Genomic DNA, 25,868 nt, shown 5'->3' with positions numbered 1-25,868 from the left:
TGAGCGTTTAGAAACGACTGGAGAGCAACTCCACTAATGAACTTACCAAGTGTGACTTCTTGGAAGCCAGTTTTCTTTGCCCACCTTCTCGATGCAGAACTTCTGTGGTCCATTACTCCCTGAAAACACAAAATGACAAACTCTCCTCACAAATACCAAAATCCTCCATTTCTGTGACTAGAGCTGGTCCATCGATCTCTTTCAATGTCTATATCTTTCAGAATAAAAGTCCCCAAAACATTTGCATCCTCGACTTCCATGGATTACTTGCTAGTTATCCATAAACAATCCCTTTAGGTGTAGGTTAGTTGTTAGTTTAATATAAAAAAAAACATATATCGTATATATGGATAGCAGAAACGGTTCTCTTACGTACCCATGAGGTCAGCGAAGCCACCCATGGGGAGCCGACAGGTGCCAGTGACAAACTGGAGCAGCCTCATGCGTTTCTCGTTGTCCATCTCCTTCACAAACTGTAAGAAACATTTTCACATCAGAACATTTACTAGTCAAAATACGCCAAACAGTAAACACCCCTTCACGATACACCATAATTGATGAATGAAACAGTAGAGGCCTGCTGACCTGCCAGAACCAGAGGATCTGCTTGCTGCTGCGAGCATAGTGTCTGTAGATGGTGTGCCTCTGCCAGTCCACCAGGTCTATCTCCTGCATGCCACACAGCATCACCTAGTGGGGGGAACAGATATTATGTTACACCACTCTCAATAGGGAAGACTGACCAGTGAAGTCTGGGAGAATCTTTAACACGCTTTTTAACCCGGTATACTGTGGTGATTGACCAATACCGGTTTCCAAATAAACCCTGAGCATAAACAATCTAGCACGCAATACTTCAGTGAAGACATTTGACGGGAAAATACTGAAGGTTGGTCCATGCCATTTTCTGTTTAGCCACCATACATTGAGATAAAACAGATTGAGTAAGCATGAAGTTGTGTGAGTGGTTTTCACATCTCATTTCTTCATTACAGTAACTCATTTGATCTGAGTATGAATAAACCCATGGTGTACCTCCAGTTCCTTAGCGTCAAAGTACTGCAGGTACTGCTGGGGGAGGACCTCGTTGAAGCCCTCGAAGAAGGCCTGGGTCTGCTCCTCCACACCTCTGGACAACCTCCACTCTGCCACCAGCCTGGAGGAAGCACACACAACACAGAATGTGTCAGATAATATGCTTTCTTCTGTTGGGCAAGAAATACACTGCTCAAAAAAATAAAGGGAACACTTAAACAACACAATGTAACTCCAAGTCAATCACACTTCTGTGAAATCAAACTGTCCACTTAGGAAGCAACACTGATTGACAATAAATTGCACATGCTGTTGTGCAAATGGAATAGACAAAAGGTGGAAATTATAGGCAATTAGCAAGACACCCCCAAAAAAGGAGTGATTCTGCAGGTGGTGACCACAGACCACTTCTCAGTTCCTATGCTTCCTGGCTGATGTTTTGATCACTTTTGAATGCTGGCGGTGCTCTCACTCTAGTGGTAGCATGAGACGGAGTCTACAACCCACACAAGTGGCTCAGGTAGTGCAGTTCATCCAGGATGGCACATCAATGCGAGCTGTGGCAAAAAGGTTTGCTGTGTCTGTCAGCGTAGTGTCCAGAGCATGGAGGCGCTACCAGGAGACAGGCCAGTACATCAGGAGACGTGGAGGAGGCCGTAGGAGGGCAACAACCCAGCAGCAGGACCGCTTCCTCCGCCTTTGTGCAAGGAGGTGCACTGCCAGAGCCCTGCAAAATGACCTCTAGCAGGCCACAAATGTGCATGTGTCAGCATATGGTCTCACAAGGGGTCTGAGGATCTCATCTCCGTACCTATTGGCAGTCAGGCTACCTCTGGCGAGCACATGGAGGGCTGTGCGGCCCCACAAAGAAATGCCACCCCACACCATGACTGACCCATCGCCAAACCGGTCATGCTGGAGAATGTTGCAGGCAGCAGAACGTTCTCCACGGCGTCTCCAGACTCTGTCACGTCTGTCACATGTGCTCAGTGTGAATCTGCTTTCATCTGTGAAGAGCACAGGGCGCCAGTGGCGAATTTGCCAATCTTGGTGTTCTCTGGCAAATGCCAAACGTCCTGCACGGTGTTGGGCTGTAAGCACAACCCCCACCTGTGGACGTCGGGCCCTCATACCACCCTCATGGAGTCTGTTTCTGACCGTTTGAGCAGACACATGCACATTTGTGGCCTGCTGGAGGTCATTTTGCAGGGCTCTGGCAGTGCACCTCCTTGCACAAAGGCGGAGGTAGCGGTCCTGCTGCTGGGTTGTTGCCCTCCTACGGCCTCCTCCACGTCTCCTGATGTACTGGCCTGTCTCCCGGTAGCGCCTCCATGCTCTGGACACTACGCTGATAGACACAGCAAATCTTTTTGCCACAGCTCGCATTGATGTGCCATCCTGGATGAACTGCACTACCTGAGCCACTTGTGTGGGTTGTAGACTCCGTCTCATGCTACCACTAGAGTGAGAGCACCGCCAGCATTCAAAAGTGACCAAAACATCAGCCAGGAAGCATAGGAACTGAGAAGTGGTCTGTGGTCACCACCTGCAGAATCACTCCTTTTTTGGGGGTGTTTTGCTAATTGCCTATAATTTCCACCTTTTGTCTATTCCATTTGCACAACAGCATGTGCAATTTATTGTCAATCAGTGTTGCTTCCTAAGTGGACAGTTTGATTTCACAGAAGTGTGATTGACTTGGAGTTACATTGTGTTGTTTAAGTGTTCCCTTTATTTTTTTGAGCAGTGTATGTACCCACTGATTTCTAGTTGGTTTTCAATCCTACCTGATGTATTCCTCTTTGTTCTCCTCAGTGACCAGTACGTTGCCTCCGTCCGGCTTCAGCTCGTGAGTAGTAACCTCCCCCAGGATCTCCTTGTCCACAGAGAAGAACATCTCCAGACCACACTCCTCCAGGTTGTTATCCCTGGGAGCAACCACAAGAGGGTAGATGTCATCATCACCAGCCCCTCACCTTGCTTATCAGTTACTATCATCATCATTTTCTTCTCCTCTTCATCATCATAATTTCCTCATAGTTATAATCATCACCCTAATCACTAGGATCCTCAACATCATATTCAACATCATTATAACCCTGACCATCATCATATCCTAACCACCACTAAACCACCATTATAAGGGAAAGCTCTCCACATTCCCGTTCCTACTTCCCATTCCCAGACTCACTTGATCCAGATGAGGGAGTTGTAGAATTCCGTGTCAATGGATTCTAGGTCCTTTAGGGCCAGGGGCTTGTTCAGGATGCGCTTGTAGAAGGGCAGGGAGAATCCCGTATCAATGAACTTCCCGTGGAACAAGGACTGTAGAGAAACATCAAGAACCAGGGCTGTGATCAGGAACTACAGAGTGGCATCATGAACCAGGGCTGTGATCAGGAACTACAGAGTGGCATCATGAACCAGGGCTGTGATCAGGAACTACAGAGTGGCATCATGAACCAGGGCTGTGATCAGGAACTACAGAGTGGCATCATGAACCAGGGCTGTGATCAGGAACTACAGAGTGGCATCATGAACCAGGGCTGTGATCAGGAACTACAGAGTGGCATCATGAACCAGGGCTGTGATCAGGAACTACAGTGGCATCATGAACCAGGGCTGTGATCAGGAACTACAGAGTGGCATCATGAACCAGGGCTGTGATCAGGAACTACAGAGTGGCATCATGAACCAGGGCTGTGATCAGGAACTACAGAGTGGCATCATGAACCAGGGCTGTGATCACGAACTACAGAGTGGCATCATGAACCAGGGCTGTGATCAGGAACTACAGAGTGGCATCATGAACCAGGGCTGTGATCAGGAACTACAGAGTGGCATCATGAACCAGGGCTGTGATCACGAACTACAGAGTGGCATCATGAACCAGGGCTGTGATCAGGAACTACAGAGTGGCATCATGAACCAGGGCTGTGATCAGGAACTACAGAGTGGCATCATGAACCAGGGCTGTGATCAGGAACTACAGAGTGGCATCATGAACCAGGGCTGTGATCAGGAACTACAGAGGCTTTTTTTCAGGGCCGTGTTCAGTCGGCGCTGAACAAACTGAAACAGGGAGGCTCATTTTCATTTTACAACATGTTATGTTGCTAGCCCTTATGAACAAGGCCCAGGCTAGTGAAGGGCCGCATCCGAATTCCCACTGAAGTCAATTTCACTTAGTCTCCCATTGACATCAGTGCATGACTTAGTGACAATTAGACTAAAGGTGGAGGTTAGGATTCACCCCATAGATAGCATTGAGGTAGGTACCATGGCGATGAAGCGTCCGATGAACTTGAAGTACTTGAGGTGGTCGGGGTTGATGTAAGAGGCAGGGTTGATCTGGAGACAGTAGTTATCCTTCCCAGCGTACTCAAACAGGCAGTACATGGGGTTGAGCACCTCATGAGACAGCAGGAAGAACCACTCCCTGACAACACACACACAATGTTTAAAAAAATAAGTTGAAAAGACTGACACACACACTTACAATGATTCCTAATATGAGCTCATACTTAACCTATCAAAATAGGTAATTTACCTTGCCACTCCTCCGTAGTCCAAGCCTTCCTCTCCGGGGAAAATTATCCACAGCCTCCGTCTGAGATCTTGTGGATGAAAGCTCATTATCTTTGATGGACAAAGAGAGAGAATTGGAAACTATTGAATTGACTATTTTTGAACACAGCCCCTGTATTCATCCACCTTTCTGTATCACTGGTGCAAAAATAGAGTACTCAAGGTTTCTCAAAAGAAATGACAAACTATTCCTGGAACACTGACAACTTTTCAATTAGTGTTATTTTTGTATTTATTCACAGGACTACAAAGAGCGCAAATTTAGTGGTGTGCCAATGTATAAATATATATATATATATATATATATATTTATAAATATATATATATATATATATATAAAAATCTATTTTATTTTATTTTTTATACACTCACTTGCTGGAATGAATCCTCAAAGAGGGTTTTGCGGGTGACGGTGATCTTGATGTGCTGTGGCATTGACAGTTGCTGGAAGACAAAGACTCACGTTATGGCCCCAGGAACAACAGGATTAACTGGGGGTTTTCCCTTTTGCCCAAAATGGGGAATCCTAAATTCCAATTAAGTCAAATTTTCACTTAGTTTCCCATTGACATCAATGAATGACTAAGTGAAAATTGGACCTGAGTGGGAATCACGAAGTGTCCTTAAGTGTGGACATGTTCACTTGTCTTTGTCCTTTCCTTAAAAGGAAATGACGACTGAAAGAAGCCATACCTGGGTTCAAGTACTATTTGAAAAGTCAAGCACGTTAGCTGTGCTTGATTGAGCTCAACTGTTTACATTGACATGTTAGTCATTTAGCAGACGCTCTTACCCAGAGACACTTACAGTTAGTACATTCATCTTAAGATAGCTAGGTGGGATAATCACATATGCCAAGAGTGTGAAAAGCTGTCATTAAGGTAAAGGATGGCTATTTGAAGAATCTCAAATGTTAAATATATTTTGATTTGTTTAATACTTTTTTGGTTACTACATGATTCCATATGTGTTATTTCATAGTTTTGATGTCTTCGCTATTATTCTACAATGTAGAAAATAGTAAAAATAAAGAAAAACCCTTGAATGAGTAGGTGTTCTAAAACTTTGGACCGGTAGTGTATAAAAATATTGTTTTGGGGGGGGGGGCTTGCCTGTTTTGCATGTTATTTTGGCATTAATACATGTCACATATCAGTTTGCAAACAATGTAAAAAAAAATATATATCATTAAGTTAATAAAGCCAAATACACACATGGTCTCTTTCTTGTTTTCTTGAGTGAGGCAGCTCCAAAATGCAGATGTTTCAGCCTCGCTCAGTGCTTCCTGTGGTGGTGGGGCGAGCCAGCAGAAAATAGGAGAATTGCGCTGTGATTGGCTCAGTGTTCTGTCACTCATGGGGACAGGACACTACGTCATCGCCAAATTTAAGTCCTTAGTTTGGGTAGACATCTAAAATGTAAGCCCTTTGGTCCTGCCATAGAGTTAATTTACAAGTGCCCTTCCAAGAAGGCTCAAGGTCATTGGCCACAGATAAAGTGACGTCAAATCACGTTATATGTACAGTAGCTTTGATTGGACTGATCATGTCAACATTTTAGCTAGCAGTCATCATCATGAATCAAGTCAACAATCTACTGGCAAATCCCTTTTAATCCTTGTCATATCAAGAGAAATAACTAAGATAACTGATAGATAAAACGTATCGGTGCTCATCGGCCATTGGACATAGAGATTACACAACAAGTTGGAAATTGCAAATTCAACAATGAGTCGTTTGGAAGGAATCAGTGGCTAACTGCAAACACTGTAAAGCAACCACTAGCCTGCTATTCAATGGAGTGGCTGTGTGGTTCCCCCCCCCCCCGTTCCCACCATAAATCCAGAGAATGCCAGACTTTTATGACAAAATTTGCCCACAAATGGGCCGCCGAGCCACCTTTCTGTTTAAGTGAGCACATCAAAAGGTGAGTCCAAAAATGTCTTGTATGCTGCTGCATAAATGAAGTACTATGCAAGGGACATACAGTGGGCACCATAATTCATTGGACAGCGACCATTTTTTGTTATTTTGGTTCTGCACTCTAGCACTTTGAGTTTGAAAGGATATAATGACAATGAGGGTGAAGTGCAGACTGTCAGCTTTAATTTGAGGTTATTTTCATACATATCGGATGAACCGTTTAGAAATGTCAGCACCTTTTGTACATGGTCCCCCAATTTTAAGGTACTACAAGTATTTGTTGAATTGGCTTCACAGATGTGTGTCGTTAGTGAATGCAGGAGAGCTGTTGATGAATAGTATTGATTTTAGACTTTGCTATTGCCTTTGGAGGTTGTTGTTGGGGTGTGACAACATGAGGAAGACAGCAGTGTCGATGCAAATGAAGCTGGCCATCATAAGGCTCAGAAATGAAAATCAATCAATCAGGAACATTACAAAAACCCTGGGCATGCCCAAGTCAACAGTTTGGTTCATCATTAACAAGACAAAAACCCTGGGCATGCCCAAGTCAACAGTTTGGTTAATCATTAACAAGAAGAAAACAACCGGTGAACTCAATTATGTCAAAAGACCCGGTAGACTGAGAAAGCACCTAAAAGAGCCCCAAGAGTTCTGGAAAAAAGTATTGTGGACAGATGAGACAAAGATGAACATGTACCAGAGTGATGGAAAGAGGAAAGTGTGGAGAAAAAAAAGACATGCCCATAATCCAAGGCATACCACCTCATCCGTGAAACATGGTGGAGGGGGTGTTATGACTTGGGACGGTATGGCTGCCAGTGGAACAGGCTCACTTGTCTTCATCGATGATGTGACTGCAGACAGAAGTAGAACAATGAATTCTGAAGTGTACAGAAATATTTTATCTGCTCAGATAAAACCAAACGCCGCCAAACTCATTAGACGGCACTTCATCATGCAACAAGACAATGACCCTAAACATAGGGGTTTTTGATGGCCAAAAAGTGGAAAATCCTTGACTGGCCGAGTCAATCACCAGATCTGAATCCAATTGAACATGCATTTTACATGCTGAAGAGGAGACTGAAGGCAATAAGTCCCCGAAACAAGCAGGAACTGAAGATGGCTGCAGTACAGGCCTGGCAGAGCATCACCAGGGAAGATACCCAGCGTCTGGTGATGTCGATGCATCGCAGACCCTGTACATCAAGTACAGACTTGATGTACTGGGAAAATACTGTAAGAGCAACCCATGTCCTGCATTCTGTCGCTGTACATTTTAAAAGTGCTGAACACATAGTTATATTGACTACGCCCGTCTTAGCTCGCTCATTAATGTCTTAATCGAAATTACGGAATGCCTCTTATCCGCTCATCGTTCCCTTATGCCATAGTTTGTATAGCTCAATTGTCAGTAGAAACCACATTTGTTTAAGCAAGTCAGCCATATTAGCTGTTCTTTAAAAAGACAGTAAACGAGGCTGAATGAACTGTTTTGCTGCCAGACAAGGCTCCGCTGATAACCAGGTGTAGCAGTGGTAAGGATTCACTCCATGGTGCTGAAAAGAAAGCTCTGCTGTTGTGACAGCTTTATGTAGGCCCGAACAGTTTGTGGGCACTGTTTGTCACTGTTATAGTGCAATTAACGTATTGTTTAGTGTTGTGTAGTAGCTTTGCTGGCATGCATCAAAACAATTTTCTTTTTTTGCGTTTGCCCGACCAAAATGTACACGCTAAAATCGCCACTGCATACCTCAATCCTCCTTTTAAATGCGGAAAGAATGCACTTGGAAGTGTATACTTCAGGGGAATTAGGACATATAAGACTCCATTTTCAAAAGGCAGAGGTGGTTCTCAGGACATAGTGTACACTACAAAGCGAGGGTACAGGGTGTGTAGGGTACGTACCTGACACCAGAACCTGAAGTACTGCACTTTGGCTTTGAAGTCCCTGACGTAGGTGATCTGAGGCCCGTTCTCACTGTGAAGCAAACATGAAATACATGAGCTTGTTGACACTGACATTTGTTTATGTGCTTATCCGATGGGTCTCACTGGAGTAAATATAATTCAACATCTTTTGAGTGATACAATTAGGTGGGTGAGTGGATGGCACAATTGTGTGTGTAACTGTGTACCTGGGATCTTAAAAAAAAAAAGATCCTTTGGACTGTAAGCGTACGTGCAAGAGTGAGTTAGCGTGTAAGTGAGATAGTGAGTGAGTAGTGGGCTGGAGGGCCAGCAACCAAAGGGTCACTGGGAGTCAGTGAGTGAGTGCACACGACTCACAGGGAGGATTTGCCCGTGCGAGGGTCGATGTAGGTGGTGGCTCTCCTGTTGTGGTCTACAAAGTAGGGGATGCCGTCCACAGTGAACCTCATCTCCCAGCCTTCAGGTAGAGGCTTGTCATTAAGCAGCCTATACCAACACACACAAACTTATTTACAGGGCACCGACAGTCATACAAGAGCCGTTCTTTACAGTCAGTATTTGGGTTGTTTGTTTGGAAGTGAAACTGACCCTTGCGTCCGTGGGTCCTCCCACTGGGTCATCCGCGATGTGTGGTGAACAAAATATACCCTGCCGTTGGTGTCTGTTCGCTTCTCTGCAGTAGACATCAAAACGAACAGCAAGAACGAGACTTAGAATCCTGCATCGTACCACACAAAGATTCCATTACAGTTATACATTTACAAAGTGGATTAAGAGCCTCCTGAGTGGCGCAGCGGTCAAAGGCACAGACCAGTATGTAGGAGATCTAGTTTCAGGAGTTGATTTTACGCCTGCTACGTTAGGTTGGTTTTCTAGTAAATCCACCTCTGGAGACACCTCAGCATTTTTGTACATGTGACACCAGTGTTACAGTAAAGCCAAAAAGTGTAGGAGCAGTTGCTAACTAACTGGAAGTCATTGTAGCTAGAAGCTAACTAACCTGGCTAACTGTGGGGGAAAATAAATGACATATACAGTAGCTGTGTCATGACGTGGCCCTTTCTGGGTATAGATTGTGTAATCCCCCTCTCTCTCTCCCCTACACCCAGGTTCTGTTATCTCAGGTTGCAAATTCCTGGAGGAGACTCTCTCCTCCTGGCCTTGCAGTATAGAGGGAGGGAGTTTCACAGTAGAACAAAGGAACTTCTTCTACCTCACAGAACTTAAGAACTGAACAATATCCTTGTTTTGGAGAATGTGTAAACGGTTGGTGGAGAAGCCAGCTACGACCCGGTCCGTTTTGTTTCGTGTTGTGATCTCATGAAAGACAATACCGCCACATTACCATAACTCTGTTTATACAGGTGCCTCCGTTATGAGGTTTGTGTCTAATTATTGCATAAAACGAATGAGTAAAGATGAAACTATTTGTGAAATGGTGTAATGTGATGTTAAACCGTTAATGTGAGAGAATTGTATTCCCTTAAAAATGAACTAAGTCATTGGCCCGCCTCCATGAGCACAGACATGATCTGGCTCATGGGACAGCCCTTTTCTACTGTTACGAATAAAAACCCCTCAAGAAAAAATCCTCTTCAGACCACGTGCACCTCGATAGACACCGAGGGGGCACAGGATGAGTTCAGACCACAAAAACCTCAGTTTAAGCCAAGGTTGTAATGGTTGTTGAATTCCTAACCAAACCACGTGGAGCATTGGATACACGGTGGGAAATGGTTCAACTCTGAGACTATCGATCCCGACAGAATAAGAGCAAATCTTAGATACTAATTACTAGTCTGCAGCTAGAAATGTCAACCTGGGATGCGAAGACCGACATCCGCCGAAACATCTATCCTATAAGAACATTTCTGAATGGTACTCTGAAGTATCCATTCTAACCACGAAAGACTTCAGGGAAGCAGAGACGCTCGGATGAACTTTCCAACAGAAAGACGGACCATTCGAACAGAGATCACGACGACACACTGAGCGTAAATATATATCGATTTAAATTATTCCCGAATGAGTGAGCGTTCATGTGCAAAGGATTAGCATTTCAATTAATATAATTATCAACTGTGTAGTGACTCCTTTTTGTCTTTCCCGCCCTTCTCAGTCCACACCCACTTCCCTTTGTCCACCAAGCTGTCATATTGGCTTAGCCCACTAGGGAACCTCCCCTATCATTTCCTTATAACCATATCTACTGTTTGTGTGTTTATGCATTTCTGTGATTATGTAGTTAGTAAATAAATGATTAAGAAAATTGGTGTATGGATGATTCATAGTGAAGGCTGGGTTCGTGCAGATAACCAACCATTTACGACGTTTGGAATGAGACTAATGTGAGGTAAAGAATAATTCATTAATTAGAAGACTAATTGATTAGATATTAAAATATCTGAAGAGTTATTAGGAAAATTATAACTTTGTAATCTGAATATTTTCCTTGGTGCCCCGTCTTCCTAGTTAATTACATTTACATGATTAGTTTAATCACGTAATAATAATTACAGAGAATTGATTTGATAAAATAACAGTCTTCACTTTAATGATGCCAAAGACACGACATTAGTTAGCTAATCACACTGCCCTGTGTTAGCAAACATGACTGTCTCAAACTGGCAAGACGTTTCTACAAATGTTTACATTGTGACGTCTCCACTTTCGGAGCGTATTGACAGTGGAAAACGCTTCGTGGTGGATCGTGCTACTTACCCCAGCCGTGTGGCAGCGGCCCAAGCGGGTCAAACTCTTTGTTTGCTGCGGCTATTTGCTGATCCTGGAGCTACAATGTAGAAACAAGGAGGTCAAATGACCAGCGCTTACGTGTGTTGAATAATGCTTCTTTACAATGATATACAGTGGTCTTATAAGGTAGCTAATCACTGATTAATAAGTGATTAGATAGCTGAAAGCAAGGTCACCATGCTAGAACTTCCACCAACCCAACCAGTTCAGAACTGTGATTCCTTCAAGGGAGGATTCATTTCCATTGGACTACTTATTTTAAGTATTCCAACAGAGCCCAAGGAGGCATGGGCTAGAGGGAGTATGCACAATATTTCTTATACCAGTCATTACTTTTCAAATCAGTGGCACACTCCCAAAAATCTAGACCCTACGCACTCCATCCCTAGATCCTACGCCCTGCACCCCTAGACCCTACGCCCTCCACCCCTAGACCATACTCCCTCCTATGCACTTGTGGAGATCTGAGATGATGGAACAAGTGTAAGCAATTTGGTAATAGTTCCAATTTGCCACTCTGTTAGGCCTGGTGGTTCTAAGGCCAGGTGGTTCTAAGGCCAGGGGGTTCTAAGGCCAGGTGGTTCTAAGGCCAGGGGTTTCTAAGGCCAGGGGTTTCTAAGGCCAGGGGTTTCTAAGGCCAGGTGGTTCTAAGGCCAGGTGGTTCTAAGGCCAGGGGGTTCTAAGGCCAGGTGGTTCTAAGGCCAGGGGTTTCTAAGGCCAGGGGTTTCTAAGGCCAGGGGTTTCTAAGGCCAGGGGTTTCTAAGGCCAGGTGGTTTCACCATGTTGCTTATACCTGTCAAATCATCTCACATCTCCACAAGTGCATAGAGTCTAGGGGTCAATTAGGGATTAGACTAGTGCACTTTGGGAGGAAGGGGAGAGAATTGAGATGTAGCCCATGTCTTACCCCAAATATGAACCTTTGGTTGAACTGCTGCATGGCCCCCTGCAGCTGGCTGCGCTGGTGCTGCCACTCCTCAAAGTTACGCACCGACTCCTGCGTAGGGCGCTGCCACGTGGTGGTCCGGCTGATGTGGTCCACAAAGTACACCCTGCCCATTGGGTCCACTCGTCGCTCCCACCTACATGGGACAGAAGAGGGAAGGTTCTAATTCCCCATGATGATTGATGACGGCCCTGCGTGAATACTTTAAAAAGGAATAATTTCTCACAACACAAAAAAATTATCTGAACTGGTGAGATTGGTGAAAGTAATAGGGGGGTAACTTTGCTTACACCTATCCAATCACATATATATCTACACTTCTTTCGAGGAAACAGCAGGAGGCATTTCTGCACTATTTCAACAGGGCCGATATTCCTCTGGCGGAGGCAGCGTGTAGTGTAAAGAAATCCAGGGCCTTCGGTCTTCAGTAGGATGTACACAAAAATGGCACGGATAAAGTTTGATGTCACTTATCACTCGGTCCGAGAGAACAGGCACCGTGCAGGGTTTCTTGTGATATCAAACTATAGTGACGTCAACTTTGTGCAGGTGCTCTTATTGAAACCAATTTAACACAAATAATTGTACATTGTACCATGTGAAACTATAATACAGCGTAACATACGTATTAGTTAACATATTCCAAAATACATTGGTACATTTTTAAAGAGTAGAATTAGAGATACACTACTGCCATATGAAAGCCAAACATATAGTATATGAATTACGAACTACGGATTTGATTAATAAATGATTTGTTTGTAAATTTTTTGTTACCCAGAGGGGAGAGAATCGGGTCGGTTCCACGACGTCCTCTTTTCAATGTGATCCACGTAATACATGCGGCCATTCTGGTCCACCCTCTGCTCCCAGCTTCAGACAGAACACAGAACAGTCAGAAACTACATTTTAAGGGCACCAGGTTTGCACAACTGTAGTCTTAACAGCTAAATTAATGTTTATGAAGCATCACTGTACAGTTGAAAAATATATGGCAAATAGAAATCCAAAATGGATGATGTTGAGAGATAGATGGGAGGGGTTGAATGGAGCTGAAGGGTGGGACTAATAACAAGATAACCAATGTAAAACACACGGGGTCTGTAAAATGTATATAGGTTCAGAACTTTTGTGAAATAGCACAGTTACAAATAGAAATCAAACTGGATGGACATCAGAAATAGAGTAAGGACTAAAAACAATGCCAACTAAACTAACAGTGCCTAGACTAAGAACATTTTTTCTACTCACTGCAAAATGAGTGATAAATTGTCAAGTCTCATCTATTAGCGGTCGAGAGGTGGTTTGAAATATCAAATTGAAGTGTCAACAGCTATTCATAACCAACAGAGTTAAACTTAACTCTACAAAGAGGTGTAGCATCGAACTCCTGTCAACCTCAGTGTTTACCCTAGGATTTTATTCAGCAGCGGTGGCAAAGGTAGCGGGGATGGAGCGTGGTAATGGGCATAGTGGTGGGCGTGGCCAATGGCGCGGTTGTAGAGGCCCTCTTGGCCACAGAGACAAAATGTTACAGTTTTAAAGCTAATTCCCTCATTTTCTAAGCATTTGTCATGGGGCTGAGAGAAAAGTTGCAGTTTCAAAGCTAATCTCCTGCAATTCTACACATTTTGCCATGTCTAATGCTATCTGAGTGATTAAAACATTAAAAGAACATACCCATTACATTGTTTGAATTTCAGATTATCCCTGACTGTCTAGTTTTTATTTTGGTGATTGTTAATTCTCATAGATCTTACTTAAAAATATAATGCGTCAGTATATTTTCTACATATTTTATATCAGGTTTTAGTTGTTTAAGTTTGTTTACATCCTGTTTTACCATCCTGTACATAAAATAAAAATACAAGTGATTCCATACATTGAAACTAGTTCGGTGGAGTTTGCCTTCTCCCCCCCCTTCAATCACCCCAACTACCTCACACCCCAGTACACTGACTCAGTACTCCTTGTATGTAGCCTGTATAAAGCTTCATTATTGTTATTTTATTGTGTTACTAGTTTATTTTGATCTAATTGTTAATTTTTTTACTTCTTAACTGCATTGTTGGGAAAGGGCTCGTAAGTAAGCATTTCACAGTAAAGTCTACACTTGTTGTATTCGGCGCATGTCACAAATACAATTGGATATGAAGACGAGCACATGCGCACATTTTCGATGGACAGGCTGGTCAGGGCTGTCGGATTGATTGGGAGCGTTCTTTTTTACTTGCTCATGATACACATCTGGTTAGGAGCCTACGCAAATCCCCTCACCCCGGTGACAGTGGGCCGTTGCTGACAGGGCCGAGTTGGGGGTGCCCGCCGGCTGCGGGTGCCCCAATGGCTTCCGGTCCGCTGGTGCTGGCTGCCTGTGGGGGTGGGGGATCTGCGCCGTTCTCCTGAGGGGGGTCTGAGGAGGAGCCGTCTGAAGCCGGGGGCTCGCTCACGTCGCTGGGAGTGGAGCTGCTAGAGGACGCTGGAGGAGAAAAGGTTAGCTATGGTCTTGGGGTGGAGCTGCTGGAGGAGAAATGGTTAGCTATGGTCTTGGGGTGGAGCTGCTGGAGGACGCTGGAGGAGAAAAGGTTAGCTATGGTCTTGGGGTGGAGCTGCTGGAGGACGCTGGAGGAGAAAAGGTTAGCTATGGTCTTGGGGTGGAGCTGCTGGAGGAGGTTCGACGAGACAGAGGAGAATAGTTAGCTGCGGTTGCTAGTAGGAGACGGTATAGACGAAGGAGAGGTTAGCTGTGGTCGCTAGTAGGAGATGCTAATGAGAAGCCGCTAAATAAGGCTAATGCTTTAGACTGCATATATGTGTTGAATAGCATATCTGGACTGCACTTCATTAAATTCCACAAAATGGCTTGAATAGTGAGTGGAATGAAAACATGAACGTTTCCTTACATGAGAAGGCAATAGATGGACCTGGCATTAGCACATCAACTAATGAAAGGAATTTCTTTCAATAGTTCTGTCAGAGACCTCTATGGTTATCTATTGTATTACTATTTCTATAGTATTTCTATGGTATTGTTGTGGTATTTTGTATTGTATTATTATGGAATTGCTAGAGTGTGTCTAGGGCCTTTCTATGGCATTTCTTAGCGTGGTACCCACCTGGGGAGGCGGCTGGTCTGCGAGGGGTGGGTGGAGGAGGACGAGCAGGTCTGGGGGGGCGTGTGGACTTCGAGCCCCCTGGGGATGGGGCGGGAGACCCCGTGCAGTCTATCGCGTGGCCGTTGGGGATGATCACCCAGTCCTCTGTAGAGTCACTGGAAGGGGACGTGTCTCTGCTGGACCTGGCGGGTATGACATCACCAAAAGTCAAAAGAAATTGCATGCAGCACACAGTCAAAGACTTTTTCTTTGCCGTTTTGGCTGTAGGTAGTGCCTCCTACTTTTTGGTGGTCAAAACGTTTTATATACTACTGCTACTACTACTGCTACCATCATCATTACTATTACATCTAATCAAAAAACATTTATGAACAAGGCCTCCCGGGTGACTCTGGGTTCGAGCCCAGGCTCTGTCGCAGCCGGCCGCGACCGGGAGGTCCATTTGGCGACACACAATTGGCCTAGCGTCGTCCGGGTTAGGGAGGGTTTGGCCGGGAGGGATATCCTTGTCTCATCGCGCACTAGTGACTCCTGTGGCGGGCCGGGCGCAGTGCGCGCTGACCAGGTCACTAGGTGTACAGTGTTTCCTCCGACACATTGGTGCGGCTGGCTTCCGGGTTGGATGCGCGCTGTGTTAAGAAGCAGAGCGGCTTGGTTGGGTTGTGTTTCGGAGGACGCATGGCTTTTGTGACGACCCTCCCACTCTGTCTGCCGTATTCTCTCTTTGTTCTTGTTTCCTTATTAGGATGTCGGTGGGAGGAGTTGGGAGGGTCGTCAGCTACATGGGAAACACCTGGGCCCACTGTCATAGGATAAATGGACCATTTCCCCATTCATGGAGGAGACTCTCTCCAGGCAGACACCTTGATAGATTTGTTTGTGTTTCTTGGTGGTTTTTTGGTTGTTTGTTTTAGCATCTTTCAACACCCTGCATTATCACATTCATGCATGCAACACACTCACTTACACTACTGATTACACACACCATTGTATATTATACTTAGTTACTTTAGTTAATAAATATATATTTTGTTACTCCTTTTCTCTACGTTGTCTCCCTTTTGTTACGGGCTTTGAGCCGGTTCGTGACACTTTCGACCTTCGTCTTTCCCGAGCCCGTACGGGAGTTGTAGCGATGAGACAAGACAGTAACTACTAACAATTGGATACCACGAAATTGGGGAGAAAAAGGGGATAAAAAAATAAATATAAATAACACAATATAAGTATTTACATACTGTCAAGAGTTATCATGAAAAATAAAAAATGTCCACCCCCGTGCCAAGACAGTTGCAGTGTTTTTTGTAAAACGACATATCAATATAGGGAAAAATACAACTAACATCGATTTAGACTTGACATATCGGTGCCCATCTCTAGTATTCACAATGGACAGAAGATATGCTAGCGTGACTGAGTAATATTAGAAAAGTATTTTGCTGACTCACCCTAATCAGTACACCCCCCCCCCCCAAAAAAAGTCACAAGTATTCACTCAGAGAACTTACAGAAGACATACAATATAGTCTTATTAAAACATGATACCTGTTGCCTCCATCTTCGTTCTGTCTCACGTCCCTGTTGGGAGCAGTAGCTGCTGAAACAGTAAACCAACATCAAGCATTCAAACCCAAACAGAATACAATTCATCCAGTGAAACGTATTAATCACATCATCCTCAATTGGGATCGGCGCGACTACTTGAGTACTCAAAGGTTTGTACTCAAAATGTTCAAATGCAACTATTTAGCAGGTTATATTTATAAGCAAATGTACAACAAAAAAATGTGCTTATTGCTTGTGGAGTACGTCAAGTGCAGTATTAAAATGATGTACAATGTCCTTTTCAGTTGCATCAGAAAAAAACTGTAATTGGAACAACCAATAGTATACAACACACATTTTTGCCTCAAACACCGACACTTTCAACTGCCCATCCCTAATCCTCACCATGGTCTCTCTCTGCAGAGGCAAAGGTCTCTGGGTCCACCTGCACGCCGTCCAGACAGATGGACAGGTCCCCCACCACGTCTGTGTTGTCCTGGTCTGAACACAGCTGTAGGATCTGCACCACCTCAGAGACTGACAGACATGTCAACAGACAGGCGCACAGACACACAGAAAGACAGACACACGCGTAGATGCTAGTTTATAAACAAAGAGTGTAAACATGGATGGATCAGCTTGAATTCTAGCCTTGATGTATCCCATCTAATATCAGAAATAGAACGTGTGCATGATATGCATGTATTGACCATATACACCGAGTATAGCGAACATTAGCAACACCTTCCTAATATTGAGTTGCACCCCCTTTTGCCCTCAGAACAGCCTCAATTCGTCGAGGCATGGACTCTACAAGGTGTCAAAAGCGTTCTACAGGGATGCTGGCCCATGTTGACTCCAATGCTTCCCAGTTAGCTGCATGCCCTTTGGGTGGTGGGCCATTCTTGATAAACACGGGAAATGGTTGAGTGTGACAAACTGGTGCGCCTGGCACCTATTACCTTACCCCGTTCAAAGGCACTTCAATCTTTTGTCTTGCCCATTCACCCTCTGAATGGCACACAATCCATTTCTCAATAGTCTCAAGGCTTAAAAATCCTTCTTTAACCTCACTGATTGAAGTGGATTTAACAAGTGACACCAATAAGGGATCATAGCTTTCACCTGGTCAGTCGTTAATCGAAATAGCAGGTGTTCCTAATGTTTTGTACACTCAGTGTATATTATTATTTAATCATTAGCATAATTGGTCACCTAAATAGGAGGTGCACTTCGGTGTGTCTTTGACCCGATTGTAGTGCAGGAATTCATGAATATATCTTTGAGGGTCACATGGGCAGCACGTCGACCATGACTGAAAGTACTCCTTCTATTGGCAAAGAAAGCCCATTCACATGCTTGAGTTAAAAATCAAGAGCCGCCTCTAATACCAGCTGTGGCGAGAGCCGCCTCTAATATCAGCTGTGGCGAGAGCCGCCCCTAATATCAGCTGTGGCGAGAGCCGCCCCTAATACCAGCTGTGGCGAGAGACGCCCCTAATACCAGCTGTGGCGAGAGACGCCCCTAATACCAGCTGTGGCGAGAGACGCCCCTAATACCAGCTGTGGCGAGAGCCGCCTCTAATACCAGCTGCGGCGAGAGCCGCCTCTAATACCAGCTGTGGCGAGAGCCGCCTCTAATACCAGCTGTGGCGAGAGCCGCCTCTAATACCAGCTGTGGCGAGAGCCGCCTCTAATACCAGCTGTGGCGAGAGCCGCCTTTAATACCAGCTGTGACGAGAGCCGCCTTTAATACCAGCTGAGGCGAGAGCCGCCTCTAATACCAGCTGAGGCGAGAGCCGCCTCTAATACCAGCTGTGGTGAGAGCCGCCTTTAATACCAGCTGAGGCGAGAGCCACCTCTAATACCAGCTGAGGCGAGAGCCGCCTCTAATACCAGCTGAGGCAAGAGCTGTCTCACAAAGAATACCAGACATGAAGTAGTGGATTAGAGCAGGAGTGTTAAACTCTTCCATGGAGGGCAGAGTGTACTGGTTGTTGTTAGTTATTTTGAATGTGTGTCCAATTAAGACCTAGGTGAGAGGAGTTCTTAACTATAGAAAAGTTTGATCACACGCACATCCTTAAAGAAACGTAGGTGCTGGGCTAAGGAAGTACTGCAAAAAAAAAAACAGGTTGAGGACCTGGTGAAGATCGAGACGTTGTCAATAAACTGCTCACTGGGCGCTGTACTGCGGCTACCCTCTGCTCCAGCCTCTACAACCTAGTGTGTGTTATATATATATATTAAGCAATAAGACCCGAGGGGGTGTGGAATATGGCCAACATACCATGGCTAAGGGCTGTTCTTAAGCACGACGCAAAGCAGAGTGCCTATACACAGCCCTTAGCCGTGGCATATTGGTCATATACCACAAACCCCTGAGGTGCCTTATTGCTATTATAAACTGGTTACCAACATAATTAGAGCAGGAAAAACAAAAATGGTTTTGTCATACCCTGGGTATACCATAGCTGTCAGTCAATCAGCATCATGGTTCAAACCACCCAGTTTATATATATTTATATCGGAGGGATTGGCAAAAAATCAGAAGACACATTTCTATCTAGTATGGATTAATAAAGTATATCTTATCTACCTGTATCTTATCTTAAAGGTGATAATTGGGAGAAAATTCTGTGTGCGGGACACTTGTGGTGGAATATTCTATTCAAGTGAGAGAGACTGTCATTTCTTCAAACAATCATCTTTAAACAATATCGATTAATTATTGCAATAATGAAACCAGTCAGCCCAAAAGCTAAGCAACCTAACTGAAAATGAAAAAAAAACGGACATTATATAGGACCTAAAAATGCTTAGTCAGACTAGTTCAATCTCCCATAAGCCACCTTGGTTATCTACACAGAATGGTGTTTCACCCCCAACCCGGCGTAATTTCCCAGATGCCAGGAAGAAGAGACAATGAGGCATTGTTCTAAACTCTTCCAGACTCTCTATCGCAAGTCCCACACACACACACCACATCTTGTATATGGAATGCCAGCGTTTAGGTTTTAATCACCATCTCTAGCAGACTAACTGCAGGAAGATAGATTAGAAAGCATCTCTTTACAGAAACACAGATTAAACACAACAGAAATGTCTTTCTATTAATATCAAACAAACCAGGTAAATACGTAATTTTTTATTTCATTTAGCAGACACTGCTAAATCGCCACTGCTATTTTTCTACAACTTCCTTCAAATTGAAATAACAAAATTGCACTATCCCTTTAAGATTAGAGTTACAGTACAACATACACTATATATATACACAAAAGTATGTGGACATCCCATCAAATTAGTGGATTCAGCTATTTCAGCCACACCCATTGCTGACAGGTGAATACAATCGAGCACACAGTCATGCAATCTGCATAGACAAACATTGGCAGTAGAATGGCCTCACTGTAGACCTCAGTGACTTTCAAAGTGGCACCGTCATAGGATGCAAGTGTCCACATACTTTTGGTCATGTAGTGTATAGCAAGAAGTGGCGTGAATGAGAGCCATCGCTTGCTCCTCATCTCCCTACAGTGCAGTGGCACGCATCAGTTATATTTCAGAGGACTATTTGTAAATATGACAACCACTTACTGCAAAGTTCTTGTATATCTTGTTATACAATTTCTCCGGTATTAAAAAGTCAAAAGTTAGATTTCATATAATCACATTTAATACTACCTGCTCCGTGCCTCATCAGGAGAAGAGAATGAACTCACGTTTCATATCATTGGACTTGAGGGTTTCACTGATGTCCAATGTGGCCACGCCCAATAGGAAGTCGGCCTTCAGCGTCTGATGACTCCATACCCGGAAAATGAGCTTACTGAAAGGTGTGACAATTCTGTGTAGAGGGTGGAAAACATCAGTTTACGGTTTCACTACTGTACTTAGTAGGCTATACAACAGACAAGGAGACGACATGCAATTCTTTGTGACAGGCCTAAACAATTACACTATTATAAAGGAATGAGTTAACCACATGAACAATAACAAGATCACCGTGGGCCAGTTTCCCAGATACGGATTACACCTACGGACTAAGAAGCACTTTCCATGGAGAATCTCTGAGCATGCGTTTTAGTCCAAGACTATGAGTGAGAAATGCACTATAGGCCTATATGCAAAATAAATATACATGCAAATATAAATTTGTCAGAGGACGGCGGTGTCAGAGGAAGGCCTTAAAAATGGTCAAAAACTCCAGCCAAGTCATAGTATGTTCTCTCTGCTACTGCACGGCAAGCAGTCCCGGAGCGCCAAGTTGGGACCAAAAAGCTCCTGAACAGCTTCTATCCCCAAGCTTTAAAACTGCTGAACAGTTCATCAAAATGGCTACCCGGACTATGTGCATTGACCTCTGAAATTGTGTTATATGTATATATTATTTTGCATTGACATTCTTGCACTGGTTCTATACACACACACACTCACTCACTGGACCCTACCCACGCACTGACACTCCAACACACACACAAAGACATGCATGCATATTGACGCCACACACAACTTTTCACATACGCTGCTTCGACTGTTTATTATCTATCCCATTGCCTTGTCACTTTATCCCTACCTACATGTACATATTACCTCAATCACCTCAACTACCTCGTACCCCTGCACAGTGACTCGGTACTGGTACTCCTTGTATATAGCCTCATTATTGTTATTTTATTATGTTACTACTTCGATTGTGTTAGCTAATCTTTTTTTACTACATTGTTGGGAAAGGGCTCATAATTAAGCATTTCACGGTCAAGTCTACACCTGTTGTATTAGGCGCAAGTGACAAATAACATTTGATTTGAAATGAAAATAGGTATTACCGTAGCTACTTACACTGTGAGTGACTGCTTCCATTTGGGGGTGTGGGTGTTGTTGCACTTCTCCGTCTTCTTCGACTGGTTGTCCACAGCCACCTCCACGTACGGACTGGGGCCAAACCAGTTCTTTTTGTTCTCCTTCAGTTTGGCCGACAGAACTGCATGCCATAAAGGACATAAAATACACAAATCATGTCATGGTAAGAGATTCTAGTAAACACTGTTATCAGTCACAGAAGTTAGCCATAGAAATAAACCACAGAACGGAAATGTGAGATCCATGTTCACAATGGCTAATTGACCCACCACTGTAGCCTAAGCACTATCTCTGTTTAGAACGATTCTTTAGCCTAGTTGGTTTACTGTTTTTCCTACTATGTTTGTTATTGATATATATTTCAACCACTGAAAAAATGGGAAAATAAAGTTATTCTATTCCATTTTATACTCTATAAATACTTGATAAATTCACAGTCTGTACCATCAGCTAGGCCTATAGAGAACAAGCACCTGCCAATCCCATTAAAAAGCTCATTCTACAGCTTCGGGTGTCAGTGGCTTATTATTTAATTTAGGATTATTAGTAGAATCCCGATTATCTGAAGCCATGATGACAGCTTCTTCCTGAGCTCCGCCACATAATGACAAATATATTACAGAGGAAAAAAGTTGTATTACTTCCATTCTATTTACAAACAGTATTTACATAATTAAGAAAAAACATAAAATGTTACTTTTAGCCAACGTACAACTACAAAAAAATGATGGAATGCTAGCTACTGGGGTTTAGCTGTAACAAAAGGTCAAAACTTACCGGTGACTTGAAGTTGTGCCTTCATAGTTCAGCCATTAACACTGCAGTATGCTTTGGCTACGACATGAACTGCAAAGAAAGCAAACGAGATATCACATGTAAACATTAAGAGACAAGAAACATGGCAATAGTACAGGTGTCCTGGTTTACATAAGGGTTTATCTATGGTACAAGTTTCCTGGTTTACACCCTACTGTACCCAATGGAATGTTTAAATATACTCCTGCACTTATGCCTACAACACTATAACAAACCCATGGAGACTTAAGCAAAACAAGGCAGTAAAATGACATTGAGCATTTTGCTGTACAGAGAGTAGCCTTGGCATACAAATATGGCTATTGAACTGCCTTGTTGTTCTACAATAGAGCTGGGAAACTGGTTGAGAAGCCATGTGGAGGTAACCGCTAAATCAGGACAGGAAAAATGTAATCCCTCCTGGATTACCAGATTACGTAAACTGATACATCACGAGTCAGCGATAGTTTTAGACCCTGGTTGGTGTCAATGGTTAGCGGTTAGGTCTAGGGGCACATAGGTGACTGAGTTACAGACTATGGGTCCCTGTAAAAAAAAAAAAACTATGCAATTTGGGATTATAGATGACATTATAGCCTAGATTATGTAAGCATGGGCATATGTAGGTAGCCTAATGTTGTTGAGCAGTCTAAAAGCTATTCAAGTATTTTAGCTAGATTACTAACATCTCCTCTGTCTACTCACTAAGCAGGGTTGTGTCCAAAGCAGAGCCAAGATAATTCAAGCAAGTAGATTTAATTTAGGTTCAGGAAACCTGTCTTTTACATAATAAGAAATGAAAATGCATGCGACTTTCCAAGGCAATTGTCAGATTTAGCCTAAAGTAGCCTTGTCATCGAGGGTTGGCCAATTTGGTCCTCTGCACAGCGTAACCATGTAAAACCAGTGTAAACTTGCAATCTGCTAACTGTGTCAACAAGTTAATTAATGTCTAATAATATAGCATGGGTACTGTCCACAACACTGAAACAAAAAACAATCATTGCAAAGTAAAAAAAACATGTTTTTATTTTATTTTGCCTTTATTCAACCAGGCAGGCCAGTTGAGAACAAGTTCTCATTTACAACTGCGACTTGGCCAAGATAAAGCAAAGCAGTGCGACAAAACACAGAGTAACAAACAAATGTACAGTCAATAACACAATAGAAAAATCTATGTACAGTGTGGGCAAATGTAGAAGAGTAGGGAGGTAAGGCAATAAATAGGCCATAATGCTAAATTGTAATTATTTTGCCTTTAACACTGGAGTGATAGACGTGCAGATGATGTGCAAGTAGAGATACTGGGGTGCAACAGAGCAAGAGGATAAGTAACAATATGGGGATGAGGTAGTTGAGTGTGCCATTTACACATTGGCTGTGTACAGGTACAGTATAACATAATTATACTGGTGCATAGAGTTGTATGGTTTGTTTAACTTTGCAATCATTCGTTTTTGTTTGGCATACATTTTAAAGTAAAAAATCTGAGTCTGCATCTGTTACAATGGAATTGCCCTAAAGCAGGTTGGAGCAGTCTAAAAAAAATCCTATATCTGCTAATCATCAATGCAGTGATCGCGAATTGAAAATAATGTAGGAAAACAAGGACAAATATATCGGATATTGCAATAACGGAATTTTTAGGTTAGATTACTTGTTGGTTATTACTGCATTGTCGCCTCACCTCATTTATTTACTAGCTATTAACCTGCTTAATTGCTTGATTCAAGGCAATGACTCTTCCCTTGATTTCTTAACTTCCCCACAACCACAGTCAATTAAGTCAAACTCAGAAACTACCACAAATTCCATAACTGCAAACAGTACATCTGACATTACATAAACTAGCTAGCTATGGCTTTTATAAACTCAAATACTGACTAGTAAATTTGCGAGTTATTGTTTGTTTTAGGGAATAGGTAGCTAATTTAGCTTGCTAGCAAATCCAAGTTTTTGTGCAAGGTCTAATATGGTTGTAGTTTGCTAGCTAGCTAATGTTACTTTACTACTTAACGTAGATAGCTATTTTAGCTACCTAGCTGCCCTGTACGTAGTTAGCTATTCTTTCAATACTTTCAAAAATCATAAAGGTAGCTAACACAATTTATAAATTACTTCTACATGGAAAGGGAGCGACATAAATGGGAAATTGCAAGAGAAAATTGACAGATAACATTTCAATAACAATCCCAGGACGCTGAAAGCAGGCCAAACAAGCTAGCAACCTAGCTAAATCCACATAGCAGCTAGCTATAACAACTCTGGTAGCTATCTAGCTGTTAGCTTCACAACATAAAACAATCAGTAGTTAACTACACTCTTGGTGTGCATAACTATCTTAATAATTAACTACTTGGTCAGTAGGGTGTGTTGTGAAGGTTTGCACAGGTTTGCTCGCTTTGAAAATCGATTTTACGAAGGTGAGCTAGCTAACGTTAGCTACCCTATCTAACTATCTACGGATATGTTTGAAAATGGACAATTCATCCATATAAAACGATTGGATTACATCCTACCCATATCAGAGGGCAGCAAATGTTTCTGTAAATGTCCTTCTTACGCCCACCAAGGAATATGGATGGTAAACAAGGTCTCAGAAAAACTAAAAAGCTGTACGACAAGTATTACTCCGTCTGAACTTCTTCCTGACCGTGTCATGTGACTAACGTTAGGCGGCGTCTAGAAACATATCACAGACAGAAGGGGTAACCCATAGACGTCACGGTGGCTATAAAACGGAGAGTTCCGTTTAGAACATTTTCTCATCACCAAATATGGTACTGAAAGGAAGTCCAGTCGCGAGTACTGGTAAACTGAAGATGGAACTAGGTGAAACTGGGCCGATATTCTGCTAATTTTATCATCCATGAAACATCTGATCTCAATGCACAGTGCACTACGTTTTATAGACATGACACTTTGCCAAAGTTTGAAACAATTGCGTTGTTAGAAGTGCAACGTCGAATTGAGTTTCTGCACATGCGCACTTCACAGATAAGGCGTTCCCCTTCTGAAATATGCAAATACCTAATTCAACGCGCCAATGGAATCTCGCTAGCTTGTGCTTGGCTCTTGCCTGTTTTCCCCACTATGCTTCATTTGCTTCCACTGTAAACGACACAGGTTAACTGTCTTGGGTTAGTCATAAATATCTTTGAAGTAGTCGGCCAAGTATATAGACAGAAATAGTAATGGCGTCTTTTTGTAGGCACTTACTCCGCCATGGTTCTTTGGACAATGCCTATTAGTAAAATTAATGGCGTTTTTGTAGTTTTTAGATAAACGCCGAAAATAACGTATGTGGTAAACACAGGTTTATGAGATTTTATACGTTTTGTTCTATGAGATTATCTTCATCAGCTAA

General features: G+C 43.1%; 1 protein-coding gene across 2 annotated transcripts in view; it reads right to left on the bottom strand.

The window, feature by feature from the left end:
- Nucleotides 1-25,183, bottom strand: part of LOC129815692 (E3 ubiquitin-protein ligase Itchy-like) — a 30,550-nt gene extending 5,367 nt beyond the window's left edge. Inside the window, exons 1-23 of one of the 2 annotated variants that reach the window (XM_055869728.1) lie at nt 25,021-25,183; nt 22,484-22,552; nt 21,686-21,827; nt 20,566-20,690; nt 17,247-17,378; nt 16,842-16,893; nt 15,297-15,478; nt 14,458-14,659; nt 12,958-13,053; nt 12,142-12,316; nt 11,202-11,271; nt 9,069-9,153; nt 8,838-8,966; nt 8,457-8,529; nt 4,996-5,067; nt 4,586-4,674; nt 4,315-4,474; nt 3,227-3,360; nt 2,823-2,963; nt 1,036-1,156; nt 586-690; nt 377-473; nt 47-119 (exon numbers count right to left, since the gene is read on the bottom strand). In XM_055869728.1, coding sequence (XP_055725703.1) covers nt 47-119; nt 377-473; nt 586-690; nt 1,036-1,156; nt 2,823-2,963; nt 3,227-3,360; nt 4,315-4,474; nt 4,586-4,674; nt 4,996-5,067; nt 8,457-8,529; nt 8,838-8,966; nt 9,069-9,153; nt 11,202-11,271; nt 12,142-12,316; nt 12,958-13,053; nt 14,458-14,659; nt 15,297-15,478; nt 16,842-16,893; nt 17,247-17,378; nt 20,566-20,690; nt 21,686-21,827; nt 22,484-22,508 — 2,480 coding nt within the window. In that variant the 5' untranslated portion in view covers nt 22,509-22,552; nt 25,021-25,183. The remainder of the gene's footprint in view (nt 1-46; nt 120-376; nt 474-585; nt 691-1,035; nt 1,157-2,822; nt 2,964-3,226; nt 3,361-4,314; nt 4,475-4,585; nt 4,675-4,995; nt 5,068-8,456; nt 8,530-8,837; nt 8,967-9,068; nt 9,154-11,201; nt 11,272-12,141; nt 12,317-12,957; nt 13,054-14,457; nt 14,660-15,296; nt 15,479-16,841; nt 16,894-17,246; nt 17,379-20,565; nt 20,691-21,685; nt 21,828-22,483; nt 22,553-25,020) is intronic. The other variant, XM_055869729.1, reaches the window with a different exon arrangement.
- Between the last annotated feature and the right edge of the window lie 685 nt (nt 25,184-25,868).

The sequence above is a fragment of the Salvelinus fontinalis genome, chromosome 18, assembly GCF_029448725.1.
Source record: "Salvelinus fontinalis isolate EN_2023a chromosome 18, ASM2944872v1, whole genome shotgun sequence".
Classification (NCBI taxonomy): Eukaryota; Metazoa; Chordata; class Actinopteri; order Salmoniformes; family Salmonidae; genus Salvelinus; species Salvelinus fontinalis.
This window is presented reverse-complemented; position numbering and strand designations above follow the sequence as displayed.